Here is a 22,926-nt window from a genome sequence, read left to right as displayed (position 1 = left end):
TGAGCCTCTGCATGTGCCCTTCTGTGTTGAGCATGGGAGCCCTGGTCTGCTGTTAACACCGAACTTCCAGGCAAGTGTTGTTAGAGCGAAGCAGAAGATGTCCAGAGATGATAGACTTACTGCCAATGGTAATTTATTACCGATAGTTTTCAAATGTGAAATGTCTGATATGGTTTTATAATAAAAATAATACGAGTGACGAGGAAATTGAGTTGTTTCTGTGGCATCCAAAACAAAGATAAAAAAAGGCAATTAAAAAATTAGACATAATATCACTAAGGATACTGATTAAGCCTGTTTCAAAGAAGTTCATGGTTGTTAATGTCTGATTCATCGAAATGGATGAACATGATTTTTGTAGTGAAAACAGTCTTGAGGTACAACAAACACAGAATACTGAGACAAAAATTCCAGGAACATGTGAAAGGCTATCAAACGAGGAGATTCAGCAAGCTGGGGGAGTCCCCAGCTCCCCTACCCCACTTTTTTTCATGGAACATCAGAGCCTCATCTGAAAGGCTGCCCTCCTTGACCCCCAGCCTATATGATGCTAGATTCTGATTAAAGGAAGATAATAGCTTAAATTGCACCTTTACCTTTGAGCTTGTGGTCTTTGACATGGAAAAACTTAACTGGATTATTTCCTGAGAATTTTGCTTAGTGCTTTCCCTGAGATTCAAATGGATCCCCGGATGTGAAGGTAATCACGGACCTCTGGGACTCCCAGCTGAAGTGCTATTCTGGAATATGCACTGATAACATTTTGCCTGTGCCAGTCCAGCCTTGAGAAGGCTGATGTCTCTTCTGATCTTATGACTCTTGTAACACCACTCACTTAGCAATCGTTTTTCTCATATCTTCTTATGAAGAGATCTTGCATACCTTTCAGTAAATTTAACCCTAAGTATTTTGCATTGCCAATGCTATTTTGAATAGAAGTTTATAAATGTTGCTTTAGGATATTAACTGCTAATAGATGAGAAACAATTTTTTAAAAATAATTTCTATGAAAGCAATAGTGATGTTTGCAGATATAGACAATTTTGCATCTTTTTGATCTTTATGCCTTTTGTTTTCTTTCTTTCTTTTTTTTCCCCCTTCTTCATGGTGCTGGGGATTAAACCCAGGGCCTCATGCATGCTGGACTGGTGATCTACCACTGAGCTGTATCCCCAGCCCTGTTTCCCTGTTCTTAATGTAACCCACTGTTCAGGACATACCAGCATTAGGCTGAGTGGTAGTGGTTCTTGGTGGTGAACTTGGTGGGTGCGTTCCCTGCTTCATTGTTGTATGTTTTATGGATCCTTTTTTTTTTTAATATAGAAAATTTTAAAAAGACAATAGATATTTTTAAAGTTAAGAAAATAAGAATGACAGAATGACCTGTCTGGGCTGGGGTTGTGGCACACTGGTAGACCACTTGCCTTGCATGTGTGAGGCACTGGGTTTGATCCTCAGCACCACATAAAAACAAATAAAACAAAATAAAGGTATTGTGCCCATCTACAACCCCCCCCAAAAAAAGAATGATCTGCCATTCCAACATATAGGAAATCTTCCATAACAACTTAAAATACAATAGTGTGCTGTCAGATTTTTTTCCCCCCTAGGACCAATTAAAAAAAAAACATTATAGGAAGGTATAATATAGAAGTAGATATTTCTTAATCTAACTTCCAGGTCTGCTGGACAGAAGTAACCTGCTTTAATGGTTCCTTTGCCTTCCAGACTTCATGTTTAACTGAGATTTTAATGTGTACATCTGGATTGCCAGATGTAATGGCCATCCACTTTTCTGTCCGGATACTGGCCATTGTGTCTTCTCTTTATCGTAATAATTATCTCTAGACATTGTCAGCTTTACTAGATTTTTTTCAAACAACTGAATTTTGACTTTGTGAATGCTCTCCATTGTATTTTTAAAATTTCCTTTGGTTTTAACCTGTGTTTCCTCTGCTTGGGTTATTTTGTATACTTTTTAGGTAATTGTGGGATTCATTGAGAACTGGAAGGACCAGAGCCTTGGAAGAAGGAATGATCTAGCCCCTGTTTCATGAATTCCTCAGCTTTGTCAGGTTCAGGTTCAGGTTCAGTGTGGGCTCTTCCTTGGGTGGTCTTCACATAAGCCTAAGGAATAGGCTTACTGGTGTTAGAAATACCAAGGTGCTGCAAGAAGTTTAACATGTGCTCGGGGGTGGTTAAGGCGACTTTACTTCTGCCAGAAGGGCATGCCACTGAAGCTGGCTAGCAAGTACACTTGGATAGGCAGTCTGCCTGCTTGTATCTTTGATGCAGTGTTCCCCCTTGCCCTATCAGGAGGAGCTCGAGGTTACAATCTCTGTACTTGACTAATTTTAAAATTAGGGTGGGCAAAGGAAAGGGCTATAGATAAAAATGGCTACAGTTGGATATTTACATCCTAGTTATGGCTAAATACTATGTTCTGAAAATGGATCATTGAACTTTCTCATACTGGTACAATGTGAAATTGTGCTGTCAGATTTTTTTTTCCCCTAGGACCAATTTGGGGGGCAGAGAAGGGTATGGGAGAAACTAAGGTAAACATGGTGGATTGGATATACACATCTGTTTCTCATCTTCCTGAAACCTAATCCACAACAGTAAAGAGAGTTTGTTGTAAAAGGCAAAAGCTCAGTTGGGCATGGTAGCACATGCCTGTAATCCCAGTGACTTGGGAGGCTGAGGCAGGAGAATACAAGTTCAAGGCCAGCCTGAGAAACAGTGAGATACTATCTCAATATAAAGACAAAAGGACTAGGAATGTAACTCAGCACCCCTGAGTTCAATCCCCTGTACCCCAAAACAAATAAGAGCAAAATCTCATGTGAATAGGGAAAAAGAAAAGAAAGCAACAGTGTCTGTCCTTTGGAAGGTAGAATATGTATTAGAAGAGTTGGCAATGGACTTGAGAAAACCAAGTGCTAATTTGGGGGAGGTGAGAGCCAACTTGATTTATGCCGCTGAGTTTTCCCACAGCCCAGGAGCTGCAGCATCCCACCCCTCCAGACCACAACGATGAATAAGAATGATTTGTGACAGACTTGGTCAGCTGAAAGGTGGGCAGCGCCCCAGGGCTCTCACCAGCTCAGTGCCCTGGCCAGGCTACTCTGCCCAGCCCAATGAAGACTGGAAGGTCCTGGGCAGAGGGTGATGCTGCTGTCCCTGTGACAGTGCTCTTGAGGGTGGCCTGCTTCCTGGAGGTTGGGGGAGGAGGCGAACTGCATGTGACTGATGCTGAGGTACCAGCCCTTGTCCTGCTTGGTCCAGAGCCTTGGGAGATAGATTGTTGTCCACTGAGCAAGAGATTAGACAACGTGGCCATGTCAAGAAGGAGTATGCAGTGGTGCTGAGACCTCTCAGCTCTCATGTGGGGAACTCTGCTGGATCCGTGCCTGGAGAGGTGCGCCCAGGTAAAGGAACTTAGAGGAAATGGAAATTACGCAAGGACAAAGCTTGAAGGAAAAAACCTTTTGTAAATATCCCCCGAGAAATAAAAGAAGGTATTTTAACAGGCAAAGAATTCTCTGAAAGAAGAACATTAGGTGAACCAGGAGAGCCCTGGGAAATCAACACTGAACAGATGTGGGAAGAAAATCAACGTACGTGTTGGGAAGCTGAGGAAATTTCCCAGAAAGAAAAGCAAAAGGATGAAGTGAGAAAAACAGAAGGTGAGGGTCGATCCAGGTGGACCACGTTCAGATAGTACAGCAGAGAAATGGGAAGCACTTGACCTTGGAACAGTTCCAATATTCCCCAATATTCCCTAGAACTCAGGGCTGAAGACTGAAGGGGCCTGTCAGTGGATGAGAGTCGGCAATGCAGGCCATCACCAAGACACGTGTTGTGAGGCTGTGACTGCTGGGCAAAGCCCCTCTGCTGAGTTCTCAGAGGATGAGAGTAGAACACAGATTTATCTGGAGTCAGCATGGGCTTCACCCTGTCAGCAGCATCTGAGTCTAGTAGAGACTAGAGCAATGTCTTTAGGAGCTTGTAGGAAAAGAATTTTCATCTTTTTTTTTTTTTTTTAAGCAATGTGGTTTTGCTAAGTTGCCCAGGTTGTCCTTGAACTTGAGACCCTTTTGTCTGGGCCTCTCCAGTGCTGGGACTATGGACGCATGCCACAGTGCCTGGCACTCAACCTAGATTAACAGTCAGTGGGAGAGCAGATTTATAAAGTCTCAAAAAAGTATCTCCCTCATATCCTTTTCCAGAAAGCTCCTATTGGAAGAGCGAGTAGCTGGTGAAGAGGAAGGGCTTGCGTGCAGGGGACAGGACCTTCCTAACCATGGGAGTAAGAACCTGAGATGCTGCCCATGCCCCTGGCAGAGGGTCTTCAGTCCTCCTTGGGGCAGCTTGAGGCTGAAACCGATAGACAACCTGGCATCTCTGACATCTTGGGAGCAGATTTGATAGTTCACAGAGCTCAGGGGGGCATTGGTAGTAACTACACAGACCAGCACATGAAAAACCTTCATTAGTTTTGGAGAAGACACAAAGTAGTGCAGGAAGTGGAAATAATCACACTTTGCTACATGGCCTCTGTGCGAGTGGATTGATTCTAGAACCAGACAAGAAATCTCCAGTCTTGGGGTTTAGCTGTGTCATTGACAACAGTGATTGGGGGGGGGGTGTTCCCATGGTTTGAGGACAGTGGTGAGGAGCAAGAGCTAAGTCCTGTTCATCCTGGGAAGTTGGAGGTGATGCTTCAAGAAAGCTGCAGTGCAGTCTGAGAGGAGAAGTCATTCCCAGTGGGCTTGGCTTAGGGGACTCCAGTGTGTGCTGCGAGGGCAGGGAACTGGTACAGGAGATACAGGGCAGCAGGGGCTACTGTTCTCTGATAGACCTAGTAGGCTGACTCTTTACTGTGTCACTTGGGTAGAAATGTCTCTACAAATGGGAGGAAAGGAGAGTCTACTGCCAGTGTTGGGGTGCCAGCAGGGGCTGCTATTGCAGCCAGAGGTGTACATTTAGGTGTCTGCTCTCCTGGGTCCTCCTGTGTGCACAGACTATTGAACAAGTGTTTCTGTGAGTTGCCTGGTACTGCAGCCTGTGTCCCTCTGACCTGGCCCTGCAGGGCCATGAGGGTCAAATGCAGCATAGTGAGCAACTGCAGGTGCCTGTCAATGCCCTGAGCTTGGTGGTGCCAACTTAGTCCTCCCTGCTACCCGTGAAGGTAGGCTTTGCTGATGTCAGACTCAGCAAGCAAATGCAGCAAGGAGAATTTGCAGCCATCCTAAGGATACAGCTTACCACGCCAAGGTTGAGGCTGGGTCCTGAATGCACTGCCCACCAGGGTCAAGGAACTGTGCCTTTAGTTTGTAGTTGTCATGTGGGGAATGACAGCCATCTCAGGCTGTGTGAATTAACAAGACAATTCTTGTGAGGTTTGGGTACCTGGTGCTGAGTGGTGCTGAGTAAATGGAATCATGCAAAATACCTCATGTGGCCTTTTTTTGCTTTTGTGTCTTGAGGAGACAAAGAGCTTCCTGAGAACTCCTGGCCTTGAGCTGTGCAGTGCAGTAAGCAGATGATTCTGGCTCAGCATTGCTGGAAAGTCTGCAGGATGCTGCCCTTCACAGCCTTCTTGAGGCCTAAGTTATTTGTTTTCTAGAACATCTGATGCTGGGGAGACAACTACATGAAGCCAGGCCCACAAATTTACCATGATTCACTCTCAGGGTAAGCAGGTGGGCAGCTGGGTTCAGGCATGTTGCACCCTCACGCACCTGTTCACCTGGGACATACGAGATATCCCTTCTCCCTCTGCAGCCCCCACCTCTGAGCCCAAGTAGTGTGATGTTCACACCCCATTGCTTTCCACCTTTTGTTAACCCGAGGCCTCCAGGTAACTGGAGAGAAGCAGATCAGGACCTCTGAAGCCTCCTCTGGCCTCTTCTACCCGTCCTTCACTATCCCATGAAGCTGGGATGGTTTTGTAGGACCTTGGTAAGGGTTGTTTCTGCTTCACAGGTTAGTGGGTTGGTGAGAGCAGCCTTCACAGTTAGGTCATACTCTGCCTCAGTAGCCACCAATGATGTGCCACCCAGAGACTCGGCTGTCTCATCTATTCAGCAGCCATGGGACCCCTGTCCTTCCTGCTTGAGGGTTGTATGAGGCACTATGTGGCCGGTGGTGTTTGTAACATGCCAGTAACTGAGAACTCTAAGGATGTGCTTTGGGATTTAGTTGAGTTTCAGACCCTGGAGGTACCTAGAGGTGCCTTGGACCCTACACCCTGTAGGTTTCCACAGGAGTTGGGAGCTGCCCAGTGGTTTTCTGTGTCCTGAAAAAAATATCTGTCTTGCTTTCATCTGCCTTATATTTGGCAGTTCCCCTTGGATTTGAGGAAAGCAGTGCCTGTTTTCTTTGAAAAAGGCCAGTTTGATATACAAAGGGCACTGCCGCAGGGGTGCCCCTGGGTGAGTTCCATGACTGTGCTCACTCGGCCCAGGCTCAGCATGGAGAGTGGCTGCAGTGGATCTAAGAACCCAGGTTCCGTTGACTTGTCTGCTGCATTTCCTCTGGTCTCACACTGTGTGTGGCATGTGCCCTTTACAGTGTGATGGGTGGGTTCTGTTCTTTCACTGGAGCCCTTGGAAGTGCCACAGCAGTGGAGCCCAGACCAGGCAAACCTGGTAACTGCTCACTTCAGCTGCAGTGCCTTTCTGCCGTGTTCATGTGTCATTGAAGCATTTCCCCCTGTAACCAGGAGGTGCTCTTGGGGGCAAAGTGACCACATGTGTGCATGCGCATGCGCATGTGTCTGCACTTTGGTTCCAGTGTCCTGGAAGGCAGACTGGCCTTTTGGCTTTCTGCTTAGGAGCCTGGTTTGCTCTTGCTGTTGCCTCTTGGCTGCGTGGGCCCAGGCTGGTTGTCAAAGCTCATCTGTACAATGGGGACAGAGAGAGCTCTGGCCTCAGGAGGCCCAGTGAATGTCCTACTTGCTGTTTCTTTTCAAGTGAGTGTTGGGATTCTTAGAGTCTTCTCTGTAGTTTTCTTTTCCCCTGAAAGTACAGCAGCGAGCTACACGGGGTCCCATGGAGGCACCGTTGAGTTCTGCCTGTCTTGGCAAATTATCTGTCTTCCAACAGTGATCTTGGAAATGCTGAAAAAAGGAAGCTGTTCTGCTGTTGAGCGCCTGTGTGACTGTCTGCCATGGCCACGGGCAGCCGTTCTCCTGTGGTCTCTGCTGGGGCTTGGCTCCATTGCTGTGCCCAGCCAGTTCCCTGGTCTTGTACCTGATCCCCCTCCTCTGTCTGCCTATCACCCGGTTGATTCTGTCCCTTCAACTTCTCTCAGGTCACTGCTCCTGGCCCTCCCCTAGTGCTGTCGCACCATTTATAAACCCTTCTCAGTGCAGAGCCCACCTGGTAATTCCTATCTCCCTCTGGGACTTGCAGCTCTCTCGGCACTCCAGCACCGAGGGGCCTTGAGGAGAAGCACTGGACCTGCAGTTCTGTGCAGAGCCATTTCGTGGTCCTCACTCATCCTGCAGTGAAGTCCTCATTTCATAGCCTCGCTGACCGCACCTGCCCTCTTCTCCATTGCTGGGTGTTTGAGTTGTTTTCTTTTCCCTGCTACTAGTAGCACTTGGGTGAACCTGGGTGCTCATCTCCTTTTACAAAACCTCCAGAATATGGCCGCAGAGGTGAGCAGTCTAAGCATCTATCCATTTAGAATCAAATCTGGAATTCTGACTGCAGCCCCCCCCATGTGCTCTGTGCCCTCTGCCTCTCCCTGCCCCAGGCCTGCTGTCTAAGCCTTCTCAGGGTCCCCCTTTTGTGGCTCTGCCTCAGGACTTTGGTCTCGCTACACCTTCTGCCTGGAGTCTTGTTCTCTTGCATCATTCATATAATCAGAGGGAACAGAGTCTTAGGCAGCTTTTGTTTTTGGAGAGAATCACAAATCAGGATGTGGCATCCTAGTTCATTACTCTCATTTAAAGATGCATAAACCAAAGTTCAGGAAGGTTAAGTAAGTAGCCCAGGGCCACACAGCAAGCTCAGGGCCAGCCTGCAATCACAGTTAAGCTCTGCCTGTATGTGGCTTTTGCTTTTCCACAGTTCTGAGACCTTTTCTCTCCTTTTATTACTCAGTGAGTTCAAAGAGAGCATCTTGCTAATGATGGCTTCTTTCTGAGTTTCTGTATCCGGTAAAGTCCTTTGTTCACACATTGCTTTGATTGTTTCCCCAGCAGCCAGATTGACTTGATTTTTAACTCACTGTTCTCCCTGATCTCCTGCCTCTCCCTGAAAGAAATCCTCAGAGGTAGAATAGTTGGGCCTCAGGTATTCGAGGAAGGCTTTCCTAATGCTTAATGTTAAAGGCACGGTGAGAGTGGGACTGTCAGGAACCATGCGCTGGGATCTCTGAAGTCACAGTGTGATTGGTGTCCCCAACTGGCTCCCAAGCTTACTTCCAACCACAGTTGTATTGCCCAGAGTGAATCACCACTGTATGGGGCGTCTTGTTTCACTTTGCACCTTGGATACTGCTGTCGGTAGTAGATGGGCTCCTATTCTGAGCTCTTGTGGCTTACCTTGGCACTTCAGCCCCACGAGCTGAGCTTGCCCCTGATGTGGAGGGAGGGTTCTGCTGTTCTACTGACCCCAGTCTCCAGCAGCTCTGGCCATTTCTGTGCGGGTACTTTGTGCAGCACTGCTCAGGTAGGTGTCAAGGATGTTCTCCAGGGCCACGTTGTGGGGATCCTCGGCTCAGGTGAAGGGAGAATCTGATCTTCTGCCCAGACCTTTCTCCCAGCCTTGCTGCACTGGCCGCATAGCAGTGTGTTGACACTGTGTAGTCTCAGGCCACCAGTGCTGTCCTGGAAGCCCAGCCTGCTGTGGGCAGTTGCGCAAGGCCTCTGTCCCTGCTCCTGTTCTGAGCTCCTCGCTGAAATTGTGTTTGGGGCTGTTATCCAGCTGCTATCTGAATGTTTAAAGCATTCAGAGGATCAACTGTTCCAAAGAGTGAGGGAAGTGGGAGAGAAATTACAGCATTTGTTTGAGAGGTTCTAAGAGCTTTTTTTAGCAGGAACAGTTCAAAGCATGCCTCTTGTTAATCAGAGGAGTGTTCCAGCATCCCTGCGGTGGTCACACTGGCTTAATTGGGACCCAGGCTGCTTTGAAGTCCTTTTAATCCTTCCTGAGCCAGGAGAAAGAATTCGAAGGCAGCAACTGTAAATTTGAAATTTCTTCATTTTATTTACATGTGTCTGGGGACCCACAAGGCTCGTTTGCCTGAAGCAGTTAAGCCGCATTGCTGGCTTTGGACAGCTGATGAGATCTGGACCTTACGAGGCAGGGGGTGGGAGGCCAGTACCTGGCAGAGGAGCTGCAAAACCACAGCTGAGTGAGGACACAGTTGCAGGGTCCCCCTTCCTGCTCCGTCTTGTCGCTGTGCGCCTCCCTGTGGTCCCCAGAGTCACTCTGTCTTGCCCTGCCTCCAACAGCCAGCCCTAGTCTGCTGCACCTCCTCAGGGTTGGGAGTTTGCCACCTCACAGAGCCCTTATCTCCACCCCGTTCCATCCTGCAGAGCTGAAATCCACACATTTGTAATTTTGTGCCAAGGCTAAAGGTGTTGGTTCATTGTGAAGTCACCTGGGTACAGAATTTGCTCTTCCCAAGGTCATGTGCCCACTCCATGTTGCCGCCCGCTGCTCATGGTCTAGTTCTTCCAGCTCCACAGAGGTGGCATCCAGGTGGTGGGGTGGAGGGAGGTGGACCCAATGGTGGCAGCGCTCTCCTGGCTTTTCCAGGCAGTGTCACTCCTGAGCCATCTGAGTTGATGGTTTCTCAGTCAGACCTGAGTCTGTAGCATTCCCTGAGCCTGCCAGTGTGGCGCTGCACGTTTGCATACTGTGAACCACACAGGTGTGGGTGTGGCTCTCTGAGTGTGTGCAGTTCCCCTTGAGACAACACATTTTCTCTCTCCAAGAAGTTCTTTGGGTGGAATTCTCCTGTCACCCTGCAGCTACAACTCAATTTCACTTGACCTGGAGCCTCTGAAAATTCTTCCCCCTGAGCTTGCACTGCTCACTTCTGTGTTGCTTAGTCTGTGGAAGGTGTTACCTTTTCAGACATGGTTCCTGACCGCCTGTGAGCATTGCACACCTCACTCTTGTTACCTGTCCTCTTCCCCCGCTGGTCTTCCTTGGGAATGTAGTGCACATTGGGTTCGTCACAGTGACTGCCTGCCTGCCTCAACAGGTGGGAAGTCTCCAGGTCTGTGTATGTGTGTCAGAGAGTTCTTCAGGGCTTGGGACTAGACCACCATGTGGCAGTGCTCGCTGGATTTGTTGAGTGAGATTGCCTCAGATGCAGGATGCCCAAGTCTGTCCATAGGTGCTGCTGGTGAATCAGGGTTGTCCTTCCCATTATATTCTAAGAGTTGATTCTCCCCGCCCTCTGGCCCCCCTGCAGGGGTTTTACTTCTCGCTTACAGTCCACCTGTTCTTTCTACTTCTCTGTGAGGTTTTAGACTCTGGTTCTGTCATCAAACAGATTTACTCTCTCTGTTTTGTTATTAGAACCAATAAACCTGTCATCTATCAGTGCCCAAGCAACTGGTAGAGGTTTGTAGGGGTGGTGTTGGACACTGTCTGAGAGACAGAGATCATCACAAAGGCTCACAGAGGGCTGGATGTCCCTAATTTGGTAGTCAGGTTGGGAGACATGATCCTATTTCACGGACTAGGAAGCTGGGGCTGGGATGGGAATTGAACTTGAGCCTGGCTGACTCCAGGGCATAGTCTCACTGCTAAGCCTGGCTCTCTTTTGACATCCATTTTCCAGAGGAGGGGTTGAGACTTGGAGAGGTCTGCTGATTGGTTGGAGGCCATGTAGTTGATAGCCAGTGGAGTTAGACTTTGAGCACTGGCCTGGTTTCTGAATCTAAGATGTTAGCTCTGTTCCACCGCCCTCCCCCTTTTTTTTAATGCTTCTGAGGTTTGTGGAGTCTGTTTTTTGAAAACGAGTGTAATCTGTGTGTGTGTTGTTCTCTATATGATTCCTGTGGTCCAGATGCTGCAGTATGGGGCAGGTGTGTGTGGGTGGCAGAGTTGTAGCTCTGGACACATGGCTGACACATGGCTCTCACCAATATACTCTGTTCTCAATTCTGGAAAATTCAGATAGATCCTGCAGCACCATAATTCTCATACCAGTGAGTCATTCTTAATTTTTCTTTTTCTTTTGTGTTTTTTGGTACTAAGGATTGAACTTGGGCAGTCAACCATTGAGCCACATCTCCAGCCCTATTTTGTATTTTATTTAGAGACAGGGTCTTGCTGAGTTGCTTAGAACCTTGCTTTTGCTGAGGCTGGCTTTGAGCTCATGATCCTCCTGCCTCAGCCTCCCAAGCTGCTGGAATTACAGGTGTATGCCACTGTGCTTGGCCCCATTCTTAACTTTTTAAAAGTTTGAAATGTATTTCATATGGAAAAGTCTGTCTTCAAAGGCCCCAGGTAGTCATCTATGTGCCTACACTCAAGCTAGGGGCAAGAGGTGTGGCCTCCACCCACCACCACACTGGCATCTGTTTTAGGGTGGCCATTGCTATTGTCATTACATACTTTGTGAAGGCTGCTTCAGTGTAACAGAAGTCTTATTTCTTTGAATTTGAAGGTGGATCCTTTGCAAAGTCTTAAAGACAAATTCTTGAAACATTGATGTTGAATCAGACAAATTGACTATGAAAGACTAAGAGGAAAAGTTGTAAAATCTAGGAAGACTATAGGTGTCCACTTCAAAGGAACCAACCTAAAAGTCATGAGTTACTTGTTGTGTGTGTGCTTTATGCAAAAATATAAGGTAAAGCTCTAGTTGACCTGTATTTGAAGAAGACATTTGTAGCATAGGGAATACTTGTGTATTTTTATGTTTTAAGTTAAGATGTTTGAAACACATGTATCATTCCATTCCCCTCTTAACCAAGCACCTTTTGGGATCAGTTGCCAGGCTTAATTATTTTAGGTAGGAGGCCTTTCACTAATACATCATTGTCCTGTTTATGGTATTACCTATACACAGCTGAACATTTTTAAGAAATGATATCATTGTTTTGTTGTAAATGGTCATAGTTAGATTTCTATGCATTAATTTGCTGTGGGAATAATTTGTTTTCTTTTTACAAAATTTTCATTTAGCACCTGATTCTGCAGTACAAGATTACAGTGCTGAGCTTTGAGAAATTATTTATTGAATAGCTTTTATATGTTTCCTTAGCACAAAATATTTTATACATTTTAAAGGTATCTAGAGGTAAATCTCTCAGGCCATTCTTGTCCTCTTCTGCTGGAAGCCATTGTTATTTCTTCTTCATCCTCGAGTATAATTCAGTTACAACAATGTGTATTTTTTCTTTCATACAAATGACAGCATAGAACACTTACATTCTGTTTTTTTGTGTTTTTATTTAGCAGTGCATTTTGGAGATCTTTCATTTTAATATGTAGAAAGATTCTGCATTCTTTTGATTTTACACAGATACTGTTGTATGGGTGGGTGAAGTTTATTTAATCAGTAACCCTGGACTTAGAATCCAGTGGTCCGAGTTCTCACTTCTCAGAGCTGAGCTGCATGGTATTGCTCTGGAAAGGTATCATGATTTTTCCTTCATTTCACATACGTTTCTGGAAGCCTGTGATTGCGCCAGTGAAAAAAAACAAACAAAATGTAAACTGTCTCTTCTTTTAGGGAGCTTTCATTGTAATTGAGGGAGAATGATGATAACCTGACAGGCAGAGTGGGTATCTGATGGTGGTGGGCTGCGGAAGGGATGCAGGGAGAAGCTGGGGGGTGGGGTCCACAGTTTCAGATAGGATGCTTGGGAGATCCAGCTGAAAACTTGGTGTCCTGTGACCTAGAGGTGGATGAAGGAGTGGGGTGTGTGGGTATCTAGGGGAAAGTATTCTGGAAAAGGGACATGAAGGTCCTGAGGCCGAGTGTGACCGTGCACTGTTGGCTTTGGAAGGCAGCAAGTCTGAGAAGCAGCAGCTTGCCGCTCCCTCCTTCTCAGATAGTTGATGTGATTTTGTTTCCATTTGAAAATCCTTTTGAGGTGTGAGGGAGGGCCTTCCAGCCTTTGTTGCTGGGGGCCTTTGATCTTGGATGGGCCTGGAGGGAGGCATGGCAGGCCACTGTGCCTGAGAGAGCAACCAGCTCTGAACCGTCCACAGGGCTGGAGTGACCTTCTGTGCTGGAGGGAAATGGGTGCTCTGGAAGATTTGTCAGTGGCCTTGTCTATCAAGGCCTGGATGTTACAGAGCAACCCTGTACTCAAAGGGTGAGGTGGGCTAATGCCCTTTGTTGAGTCTCCTGAAGTCTGGGTAGCTATGACCTCAACACCAGACTGGGACCTCCTACTCAGGGAGGCAGTGACCACAGCCCCTGCAGGTGGCTCTGCCAGAGATGGCCCAGGGTGAAGCCACTGCACTGCTTAGAGTTAGTCTCTCCTCCCCAGGAAAGCAGTAGTTCCTCTCCTCAGTCCTGGGCACCCCATATCAGCCACATCAATGTCAGATCGGGGTGACCTGCATCCCTTTTCCCAAGCAGTTATGTTATATTATTGAGAAAAGTCTGGGCTGCCTGCAGGGGTTCGCAGCCCTCAGTTCTTGCCATTTCCTTGATTTTTAGCAAAAGTATTTGCTGTCTAATATTTTCCGTTCATTCCTGTTTTGGCATCCTTTTTGCAAAAACAAAAAGCCTATCTTGTTTGTGTTGTGTTCCCTCCTTTCTGTTTGGGCCCTGGCTGAAGCCCAGCCCCAGCAATATGGTGGTTATGCCCTGCGGGTTCCTATTTTTTGGAAAAAATATATAATAATAACACCTCGGGAGAAAGCTCAAGGCTTCTCATTTGGTTTTGTGGCTGTTGGTGCTTGATTCACTTTAGGCTTCGGTATCCTTTGGATCTGGTGTCTATCAGACTTGGGGGAACTGGCACTTAGGCTTCCAAAAGTGCTGTGGCATCTGCTATAGGACCCCAAAATAGCTGTGGCTGCAACTGCCTTTGCCTCAGGGGTAGAGCAGTGGGCATGATCCCCCAGCCCTCTTCTATTCTGCACACAGCTGAGTTTGCGTCAAAATTCAGCTGCAGATGGAACAAAAAGACTTTTTCCCTGAAAGCCCCCGTTAGGATGTGAAAGGCTTCGCAGCTGAAACTAGAGTTTTCCGCAGCAGGTGTCACAGCCTGGGCTGCAGTTGGAACTGTCACTTTCTTGTCATCTCTGTGTCGGAGGCTCCCGAGGCCTCAAATGCCTCCCACTTTGTAGTTGTGAAGTGCAAGTTTCAGAATGGACTGTCGGTGTTATTTTTAGGCCATAATGGCACTTGGCGTGACTCCTTCTAGTTACAAGCACTTAGCTAATCCCTGGAGCGCCCTGGGTAAGCATCTCTGAGTAGCTTTAACCACACACAGGTCAGGAGGCTTCCGGAAAATAAACACTCTTCCTGCCAGTTGGAGGTGTGTGGGCCCCTGGTCTTTGGTTTGAGATGCATGACGGCTGTGACTGTGCAGAAATCCTCCATGATCCACAGCTCAATGTGGACTCACCTCCTTACGTGGAGCTCAGGACAGGCGACAGGAGGCCAAGTTCTTCGCTCTCTTCTCCCAGCCCTGAGCTTGTTCTGAATCCAGGGCTTCTCGTGGTTTGTCTCCCTTCTTTTCTGTGTGCCCTTTTCTCTGCGCCCCTGTCTGGGCTTCTGCTGGGCTGAGCAGTGTGCACTTGGCACCCCCTATCGGCCAGGCTCCCTGCTCCCCAGCCTGGGAGCTTCTGGCGTCTTTCCTCACCTTCTGAGCCTGCTGTGGCTTTTCCTTCGTTTTTTGTTTGTACTCATACGTGTAGTACATGAATTCTCATTGTAAGCAGTTCACAGAGGCGCATGAAGTTAAAGACCCCTCAGCCTCGATCACTAGGCCCTGCTTGACATGGAAGTAAACTCCAGATAAACTTGGGGTGAAGCTCTCTAAGGGTGTTCCATACATCTTACTTATTTTCTGTGTACTTAGAAACATGAAGTTGTGCTTGTGGATTGGGTGTCTAGATGGAGTCACGCTGGGCCTGAGCCATTTCCTGAGTGTCTGTGCTACTGGCCCACTTGGGTGTGTCTTCTGCCGGAGCAGCCTCTCAATGTGGCTGGGCTGCTGTGACAAATTCACAGATGGGGCTCGGAGCAGGAGTTTATTCCTGTTGTTCTGGAGGCTGGTGTTCCGCCTCTGGTGAGGGCCCTTCCCACCTTGCAGATTGCTGCCTGTGCTGTGTCCTTGCATGGCCAGGAGAGAGAGACTGAGCAGTCTCTTGGTGTGTCTATCAGGATGCTGACCCCAGTGTGAGGCCCTCACTGTTCTGACCTCACCTAACCCTTATCACCTCCCCAAGGTCCCATCTCCAAATCCCATCCTGTGGGAATAGGGCTTCTGCATAGGAACTTCAGGAGGACAGAGTTCAGTCCTGAGTGTCTAAACCATGGTGAGGGTGGCTTACTTGTACCTTGCACTGCTAGGGCCCTGCCCATGGGGACCCCAGATACTCTGTGGCCCAGGGTGAGTGTCTCCCCCTATATAGTGTCTTCAGTGTTGGCCTGAGAAATGGCAGTAAGAAAGGCCACTGCTGTGGAGGGTGGCCAGCAGCACTCTCCTTGTAGCTTGTTGCAGGTTCTTCCTTGCATGGACAGCTGCTTTGCTGTAGCCAGAGTAATGGCCTCCATGATCCCTGCAGGGGCTCTTCATATCCACTTAGTGAGGTGGAGGGACACTTTGGGGGACAGAGCCATGGGTTGGCTCATACCACATGGCCCCATAAGCCCTGTGCTTGCTGTGGTGGGTGGAGAGGAAAGCAAGATGTGTCCTTGGCCTTGGGCTTGTGTGCCACCTACCATGCCATGTTGGGAGCTCTTGCTGTGCACTCCACATGTGTGTCATGCTACTCGTAAAGCTACCAAGAGTTCTGGGATATGTTCTTCTGTGTACTAGTCAGAAGATGTGGCTCACCTTGAGTTTAAGCTCATGGACCAAGTGGACTGTGGAAAGCCAGATGGCATCTCTGAATTTCCATTTCCTCATTGAAATATGGAAACATAAAGAATAGGACTGCTTTGCATCCACTGGGATAGTGAATCTGGAATAGTTCTGAGAATCATGCAGTAGCACGCGTGTGGGGCTGTGCCATTACTACTCTTGCTCTATTTTTTAAAAATATTTATTTTTTTTTAGCTTTAGGTGACACAATATCTTTATTTTATTTTTATTTATTTTTTTATGGACACAACACAATGCCTTTATTTTTATATGGTGTTGAGGATCGAACCCGGGTCCGCCCGTGTTAGGCGAACACTGTACCGCTGAGCCATAATCCCAGCCCCTTTATTTTATTTTTATGTGGTGCTGAAGGATCAAACCCAGTGCCTTATACATGCCAGGTGAGCGCGCTACTACTTGAGCCATGTCCCCAGCCCCTCATTACTACTCTTAACTCTGTGTGCATGCAGCTGTTTTGGAGGAAAAGCAAAGATAGGAGCTGTTGTGCATCATTTCCATGCCAGGAACTGGGCAGCACTTTGTGAATATCATTTCCTTGGCATGGTGACACCATTATGTGTCACCCTGTTTTTATAGGTGAAATAAAGCCAAGGCTTATGAAGGTAGCCTGCTGCTATTGCATGGCTGGTGGTGGGCTGTGGCTGGACTCGGGCTGTGGTTAGTGCTCTCTGCCTCACTCATGGGTCACATGATAGACTACTCATCCTGGTCTCTAAATGGCATGGTTTTGGACCTCTATTCCAGATGTGGAATTAGGCCCACTTCTGGGGACAGATGGAACTGAATGTGTGTTCTTTATCCCTCAGGACTCCAGAGGACCTCTCCAGATTTGTTGTTGAGCTGCAACAGCGAGAACTTGCCCTGAAGGAGAAGAACAGTGCCATTGCCAGCAGGTAGACCAGGTGTCTGTGGGGATGCATGTGTTCTGGGCACTTGGGCTTAGGCAGAGGGGTGCTCTCCTGTCTCACTGGGTAAAGTAGTCCATTTTCATTGTTATAGCAGTGTACCTGAGGCTGGGTACTTTTTAGAGAAAGAGGTATGCTTATAATTTTGGAGATCGAAAGGCCTGGCTTGGCTCTGGTGGGGACCTCATGGGTGGTAGGGCATATGTGTAATGGGGGAGCACTTTGCCACACAAGAAACCAGGAAGAGCATTGGGTGTGTTCCTTCTATGACAGCCCTCATGAGAACTTGCCAAGGGGTCCTGACAACTACCTTGATCCTTTCTGAGGACAGTACATGTGTAACCTGAAGACCTTCTGCTATGCTCTAACCCTAATACCGCTGCTCTGAGAAGTCCTGGGGAATAACTCAAACCACATGTGAGATGTGGCATTTGCGGGTGGCTTTTAGTTTGAGATGGTGGGGGATTGGAAGCTCCAAGTTCCCATAGTATGGTAGTGTGACTCCACTTGGGGTACTGTGACTGTTCTGACAACATGTACCTCTGGTTTCCTGGTGGCTTGGCTTTTTGACTTGGGGGTCCCTGCTTGGATCAGGACTATTCTCATCTTTCTAGCAGTGTGTGGGCTTGGAATGACCTTGTCATAGTGTAGAAACCTGGCCCCTGGGGATGCAAGTGTGTAGACTTGTGCCCTCATGAAAGACCTACAGAGTATGCCAACCATCTGAGGCCTTTGTAAGTGACAAAAATCTCGGCCAACTGGCTTGAGCATCGAGCACATTCTTTCTTAGCCCCAAAGGAGGCCCAGAGATGGGTGGCTACAGGACCTCATCCCAGGGCCTGGTGTTGGGTTTTTTCCTCCTGACACCAAATTTGTGTTCTTTTCTGCTTCTCCAGTCTTGACACCACCTCAGTGTCTTATGATTCAGTTCAGTTTCAACATTTCTTAGAGTTTGCAGGTTTATGCAGATGCCAGTCCTTTTATCTAGTTCCCAGGTTACCTACTCTGTCCAATTACAAATTCAGGGAGCTCCATGACCCCCTCTTTAGTTTTTTTTTCTTTGTTCTTTTTAGATATACATGACAGTAGAATGCATTTTGACATATTATACATACATAGAGTCTGACTTATTCCAGTGGCTTGCTAGAGCTCAGGAAAGTGCCTTATTTACTATCCTGATCCAGGTCAGGCAGAGCCACATGGGAGGGTGCATGGGGCAGGAGTCAGGTGCTGAGCTTCCTTGCTTTCACCAGCTGTGCCCCTTCTGTGGTCACCAACCTAGAAGCTCCCGAATCTTGCTGTTTAAGAGTTTCCTCAACCCAGTCTTTAGTCCTCCTCTCCAGGCTGGTGAGTGGGGCTGAGAGTTCTCAGCTCTAATCACTGGTCTTTCTGTGCTCATCCCCATCCTAGTTAAGTAGGGGCCTGTCCTAGTCACCTTATTAGTAGAAACCCAAATCCTTACTAAGAAAGGACTTCCTGCCACCCAGAAGATCCCAAGAGTTTTAGAAAGATCCCAAGAGTTTTGCCAGAAACTGAGTCAAAGGCCAGAATAATGGGTTGCGCTGCTTTTTATGGTCCATTTGTTTGCCAGCTGTCTGGTCAGGCTGGTTTCTCTTATGGCCTTGAAGTTCCTGCCCAGGGTTGGGTGTCAGGAGACAGAAAGGTGAGGCCTCTTTCTTGGGTCTTTTTGGAACAAGGAAATCTTTCTAGGACTGCTATCCAGCAGAATGCCCCTCACTGGCCAAAACTGGGCTGTGTGCCTGTCCTAGACCAGTCAGTGATAGAAAAGATGGAGTTCCACCATGAGCTAGGAGTTGTCTGGTTTGTGCTTACATCTAGCGGGTGTAAAACCACATGGGACTGGGCTCCTGCCTTGAGCAGAGCCACAGGGAGAAGTTGCAGCAGTGACCATGGTGTGAGGCCTGGGTGTCCTGGTGGACTGACTGCTTGGCAGGTGAGTCTGTGAGGAGAGCCTGGAGCTAGCCTCTTCACCATTGATTATTAAACCTCAGTCTTGTCCTCCTGTGCAGATGTGTTTTAATAATTTATTAGTAGCCAGAAGGAAGGGTTTCTTATTTTGGGGACTGATGTCACTTTGAAAATCAGCTTTTAGAAGCATTTGGTTATGTTGGACATAATAACATCAATTACTTTAAAAAGCTCAAATGATAAAGATTGCCTTTTGCTTTCGAAGCCACTGTCAGATGAAACAGGCATGAAAAGTGATTTGGAATTAAAGCTTTAACACTTTGCTCTTCCATCTTCTTCATTTCACTCCACGAAACAGAATGGACTGTTAAGGGAAGGGCACTCGCTGGCATCCTTCTCCTGCCAGCCATGAGGCACTTTTCTACTTTGACCAGTAGCCACAAGTTCACGTATCTACCCAGAGAGCCATGAAAGGTGGGGAGGCATCTGCATATAGCACAACACCACCTCTGTTTGTGGATGTGAATGGGGATTTTCTTTTCGATCAGTTTGGGATGGTGTCTGTGTCTCAGGAAGCAGCTTGTGCCATAGGTAGGTGGTCTGCAGACTTCTGGCCCACTGTCCACCTCCCAGGAGGTGCCCTAAGTTCCTCTGAGAGTCAGTGCACCCTGTGGAGATGTGAGCCTCAGGGTACCCTGTGGAAGTGCCCAGTGCTCCATGCTTATCTGTAGAGTGAGTGCTGTGTTGCCTTTGTGGTGGTGTTTCAGGGAAGGGACATGAGGCCCCACAGCTGTCCCAGCCTTGCTTGGAATGTTTTTTGAGGATTGACTTATTTTTGTGGGTTGGCCTTTTATGCTGCGGCTTCACGTGGGACATGTGATATGGCCCCTAGCCCAGTGTTAGCTATGAATGGGGCTGGCGAGCACCTTGTTGCCTGGCTTGATCTGTGTGCCAAGAACCATGCTGTTGGGATGGATGGGGAGAAGGATGTGGGTAGCCATCAGGTGTTGAGGCTGCCACTCTGATGGGGGTGGACAGTTCCCCATGGGGGTGACCTGGGACCTCTGGTACTCAGGAGATAGAACTGAGACCCTACATGCTGAGACTTGTGTACTGGGGCTGAGAGGTCCTGCCTTTTTGTTTATTCACAGATCATAAAGCAAAGGTGGCAGGGTGGCACTGGCCTTGGTTGTTGAGATGGATTCCTCCAGCTTTGGCCTCTGCCCTCATGTTCTGAGCTGACTGTGTTAGCCTTAGGTGGAAGGTGTCCATTGTATTTATGGAGACCTTGTAAGACTGGTATGTTTCCATGGATCTCTTAAAGGCAATTTGATAAAAATTCAGATGGTGAGAAGGAGGTAATGTGGTAGAGTCAGACAGATGCCAGGCAAGTGCCCAGCAGGTGGTCATAGGTTCTGGAAAGGGCTTTTTGGGGTGTGCTTTGTCTCCTTGCGTGATGTGTAGTCATTGCAGAGCCGACACATGGTCCACCTGAGACTACAGTGTCATGGGGTGTGATTGTGTCCACATGCTTCCCATGGCTGTGCAGACCAGTGGCCTGGGCTCCCGTCGTCATGCAGGTGTTCTTACCCACTCTTGCCACCAAGCCATCGATTGTGTCCTCCTTGTGAATTGAACATTTATTCCTCTCATTTTAGTAGCTTTTTAATATGCCATTTTGTGGCTACCCTGTACTTCACGGGCCCACTGCTGGGTGTTTTTCTTATTCCTCCTTATCTGCCCCCTTTCTGGATTTTAAATGCTGCTGTCATAGACTTTTTAAAAAAAATATTTATTTATTTTTTTTAGTTTTAGATGGACACAGTATCTTTATTTTATTTATTTATATTTGGTGCTGGGGATTGAATCCAGTGCCTCCCATATGCTAGGCAAGTGCTCTATCCCTGAGCTACAATCCCAGCCCTGTCATAGACTTTTGTAGCATGGTCCTTAATTCTTTATGATGAATTCCTGCAGTGGGACAGTTGGTGGCATGCAGATCTCCAGGAGCGTGGCCTTCAGAAGACAAATGTTGCGCATCACCCCATGCGTTGCTCTGCCAAGAGCAGCAGAAACCCTTCATTCCTGAGCAGCACTCACCTGGGTGTCTTAGTTTTCCTCCTTTGCCGATCTGACAGAAGACTGCTACTTCCTGTGTGTGCTGTCTCAGTAACGTGGTGTCTGTCACTGCGAAGCTGGAAATCAGAGAGTGAGTCAGCGGGTCCTCCAGGTCCCTCTCCTACCTGAGGTTTCACTGTGCTGCGGTAGTTCAGGCTTCTGTTGGCCTCTCGGTAGTTATGTAATAGACTTTGGCCTGTTTCCGGGCAGAGCTGTGACTCTCCCAGCAGGAAGAATTCTGAGTAGGGTCGGACACTAAGCACGGCTCTGACCTGAGCTCTGTATGAATGAGGTGTAGGGACATTGAACATCCTGCACTAATGGATGCTGAGGGAAGATCAAATGATGTTGTACCCCAGAGCCACCTGCTGGCCGCCAGCCAGCTAGGAATGAGAAAGTATTTCTAGCATTGAGCCACATGTGGCTTCTGGCTGCTGTACTGGTACAGCATGATTCTGAACTCTACACTGGACTGAAATCATTATTACTATTTTTTTTTGTGGTGATGGGCATATAACCTAGGGCTTCTGTTTGCTGCCACTGAGTTACACCCCCAGTCCTTTTTTATTTTTTATTTAGAGAGAGGGTTTCCCTAAGTTGCCCATGCTGGCCTTGAACTTGCAGTCCTCCTGCTTTAGCCTGTTGACTTCTGGGATTGCAGGTGTGCACCACCGTGGAATTCTGTCTCTTAGTGTTCTGAGTCCACAGAGCTGGGGTCTGGAAAGCTTGATGGTGGGGCTTGTGCTTCCTTTTGATCATGTCTGCCATGGAAGGGACAGGAAGCTTTATGAGTCCTTCTACATGGCAGGAGGTGGGAAGGTGCTACTTTGAGTAGATGTGGATTTACTCCGGTGCACTTCCTTATCTCAAAAGGGAGTGTCTGTCTGTAGGGCTGTTCTGAGGGCTGTGTACCTGGTGCCTCATGGCTGTCAGTGATCATGTGGCAAAGAAAGGTCCTTTGGCTGGCTGTGCAGCCAGGGGTTGAGGTAGATTCTTACTCTGCAGAGCAAGGGCAACATGTTCATACACACCTCATAAGGCTTTTGTGCTCTGGCAGTAGGAAGTGCTTTAAGGAGATCTGAGTGTTCATTTCCATGTGAGTCCTGTCATGAACCACCAGTCCAGGCCCACTCTGTTTTTCTTTTCTTCTCCATCTTTGGACACGTTGCTCAGGGGCCCTACAATCATGGATGTGAATGGGTCTCCAGGGCCTGTCTCAGAACCCTCTTCCTCTTTGAGTGGAATCTGATTATAGTGAAGGAGCCTTGCTCTTTTTGCTGTCCTTGTCTTGGTTTTGGTTCTTGGAGTCTGATAACATCCTTCCTAGTTATGGGGATGGGGACAGGTGAGTCATTTAGAATGAGTGGTCAGGTCTGGATGCATCCTCTGCTTACTGTCCTTGCACAGAGCTCCCCAAGGGCTATCCTGGAGCACCCTCTGCCCTTGCTGGGGCTTGCTAGTGTCCAGGGGTCCCAGGGGCCCAGACCTGACTACATACCCCCTGGCTCTGCTGGTGAGCAGGAGGCTGACTGTGGCCATGCTAGTCATTGTTCAGACCCTGAAAGGTGACAGGTTGCTGTGCTCTGGAGAATGTTGAACCACTAAGATTGGGAAATTTGTGCAGGAATTCTAGGGATCTTGCTACTTGGGGGTTCTCTTCTTTCCTAGAAATGACGGTTATGGTTTGAAGAGGGGTGGTGGAGGGAACAGGGCCTCTCAGGGCCTGCCACAGTCCACGGTTCTGCTTCCTGTCTGTAATCATGATGATGACGAGGGTGATTATGAGAGCAATCAGTATCGATGGCATTTGCCTGAACGAAGTCTGTGCCAAGTGCTTCCCGTGCAGCATCTGACTTGAACCTTAAAGACAGCTCTGGAGCAGTCACATTGATAAACCCCGGCTTGCAGATGTGACAC

The 22,926-nt window shown here is 47.9% G+C and overlaps 1 protein-coding gene across 23 annotated transcripts in view; it reads left to right on the top strand.

The window, feature by feature from the left end:
• The window catches only part of LOC144369142 (mitotic spindle assembly checkpoint protein MAD1-like), a 282,508-nt gene that overhangs the window by 50,717 nt on the left and 208,865 nt on the right, over window positions 1–22,926 (top strand). For all 23 annotated transcript variants that reach the window (XR_013428597.1, XR_013428596.1, XR_013428599.1 and 20 more), the window contains one exon: window positions 16,864–16,950. Coding sequence is in view for 10 of the 23 variants with exons in the window: in XM_078028234.1 (XP_077884360.1) it covers window positions 16,864–16,950 (87 nt within the window). In the remaining 13 variants the exon portion in view is untranslated. The remainder of the gene's footprint in view (window positions 1–16,863; window positions 16,951–22,926) is intronic.

This window comes from Ictidomys tridecemlineatus, chromosome 12, assembly GCF_052094955.1.
Source record: "Ictidomys tridecemlineatus isolate mIctTri1 chromosome 12, mIctTri1.hap1, whole genome shotgun sequence".
Taxonomy (NCBI): domain Eukaryota; kingdom Metazoa; phylum Chordata; class Mammalia; order Rodentia; family Sciuridae; genus Ictidomys; species Ictidomys tridecemlineatus.
Note: the sequence above shows the minus strand (reverse complement) of the source record. Positions and strands in the feature narration are given on the sequence as shown.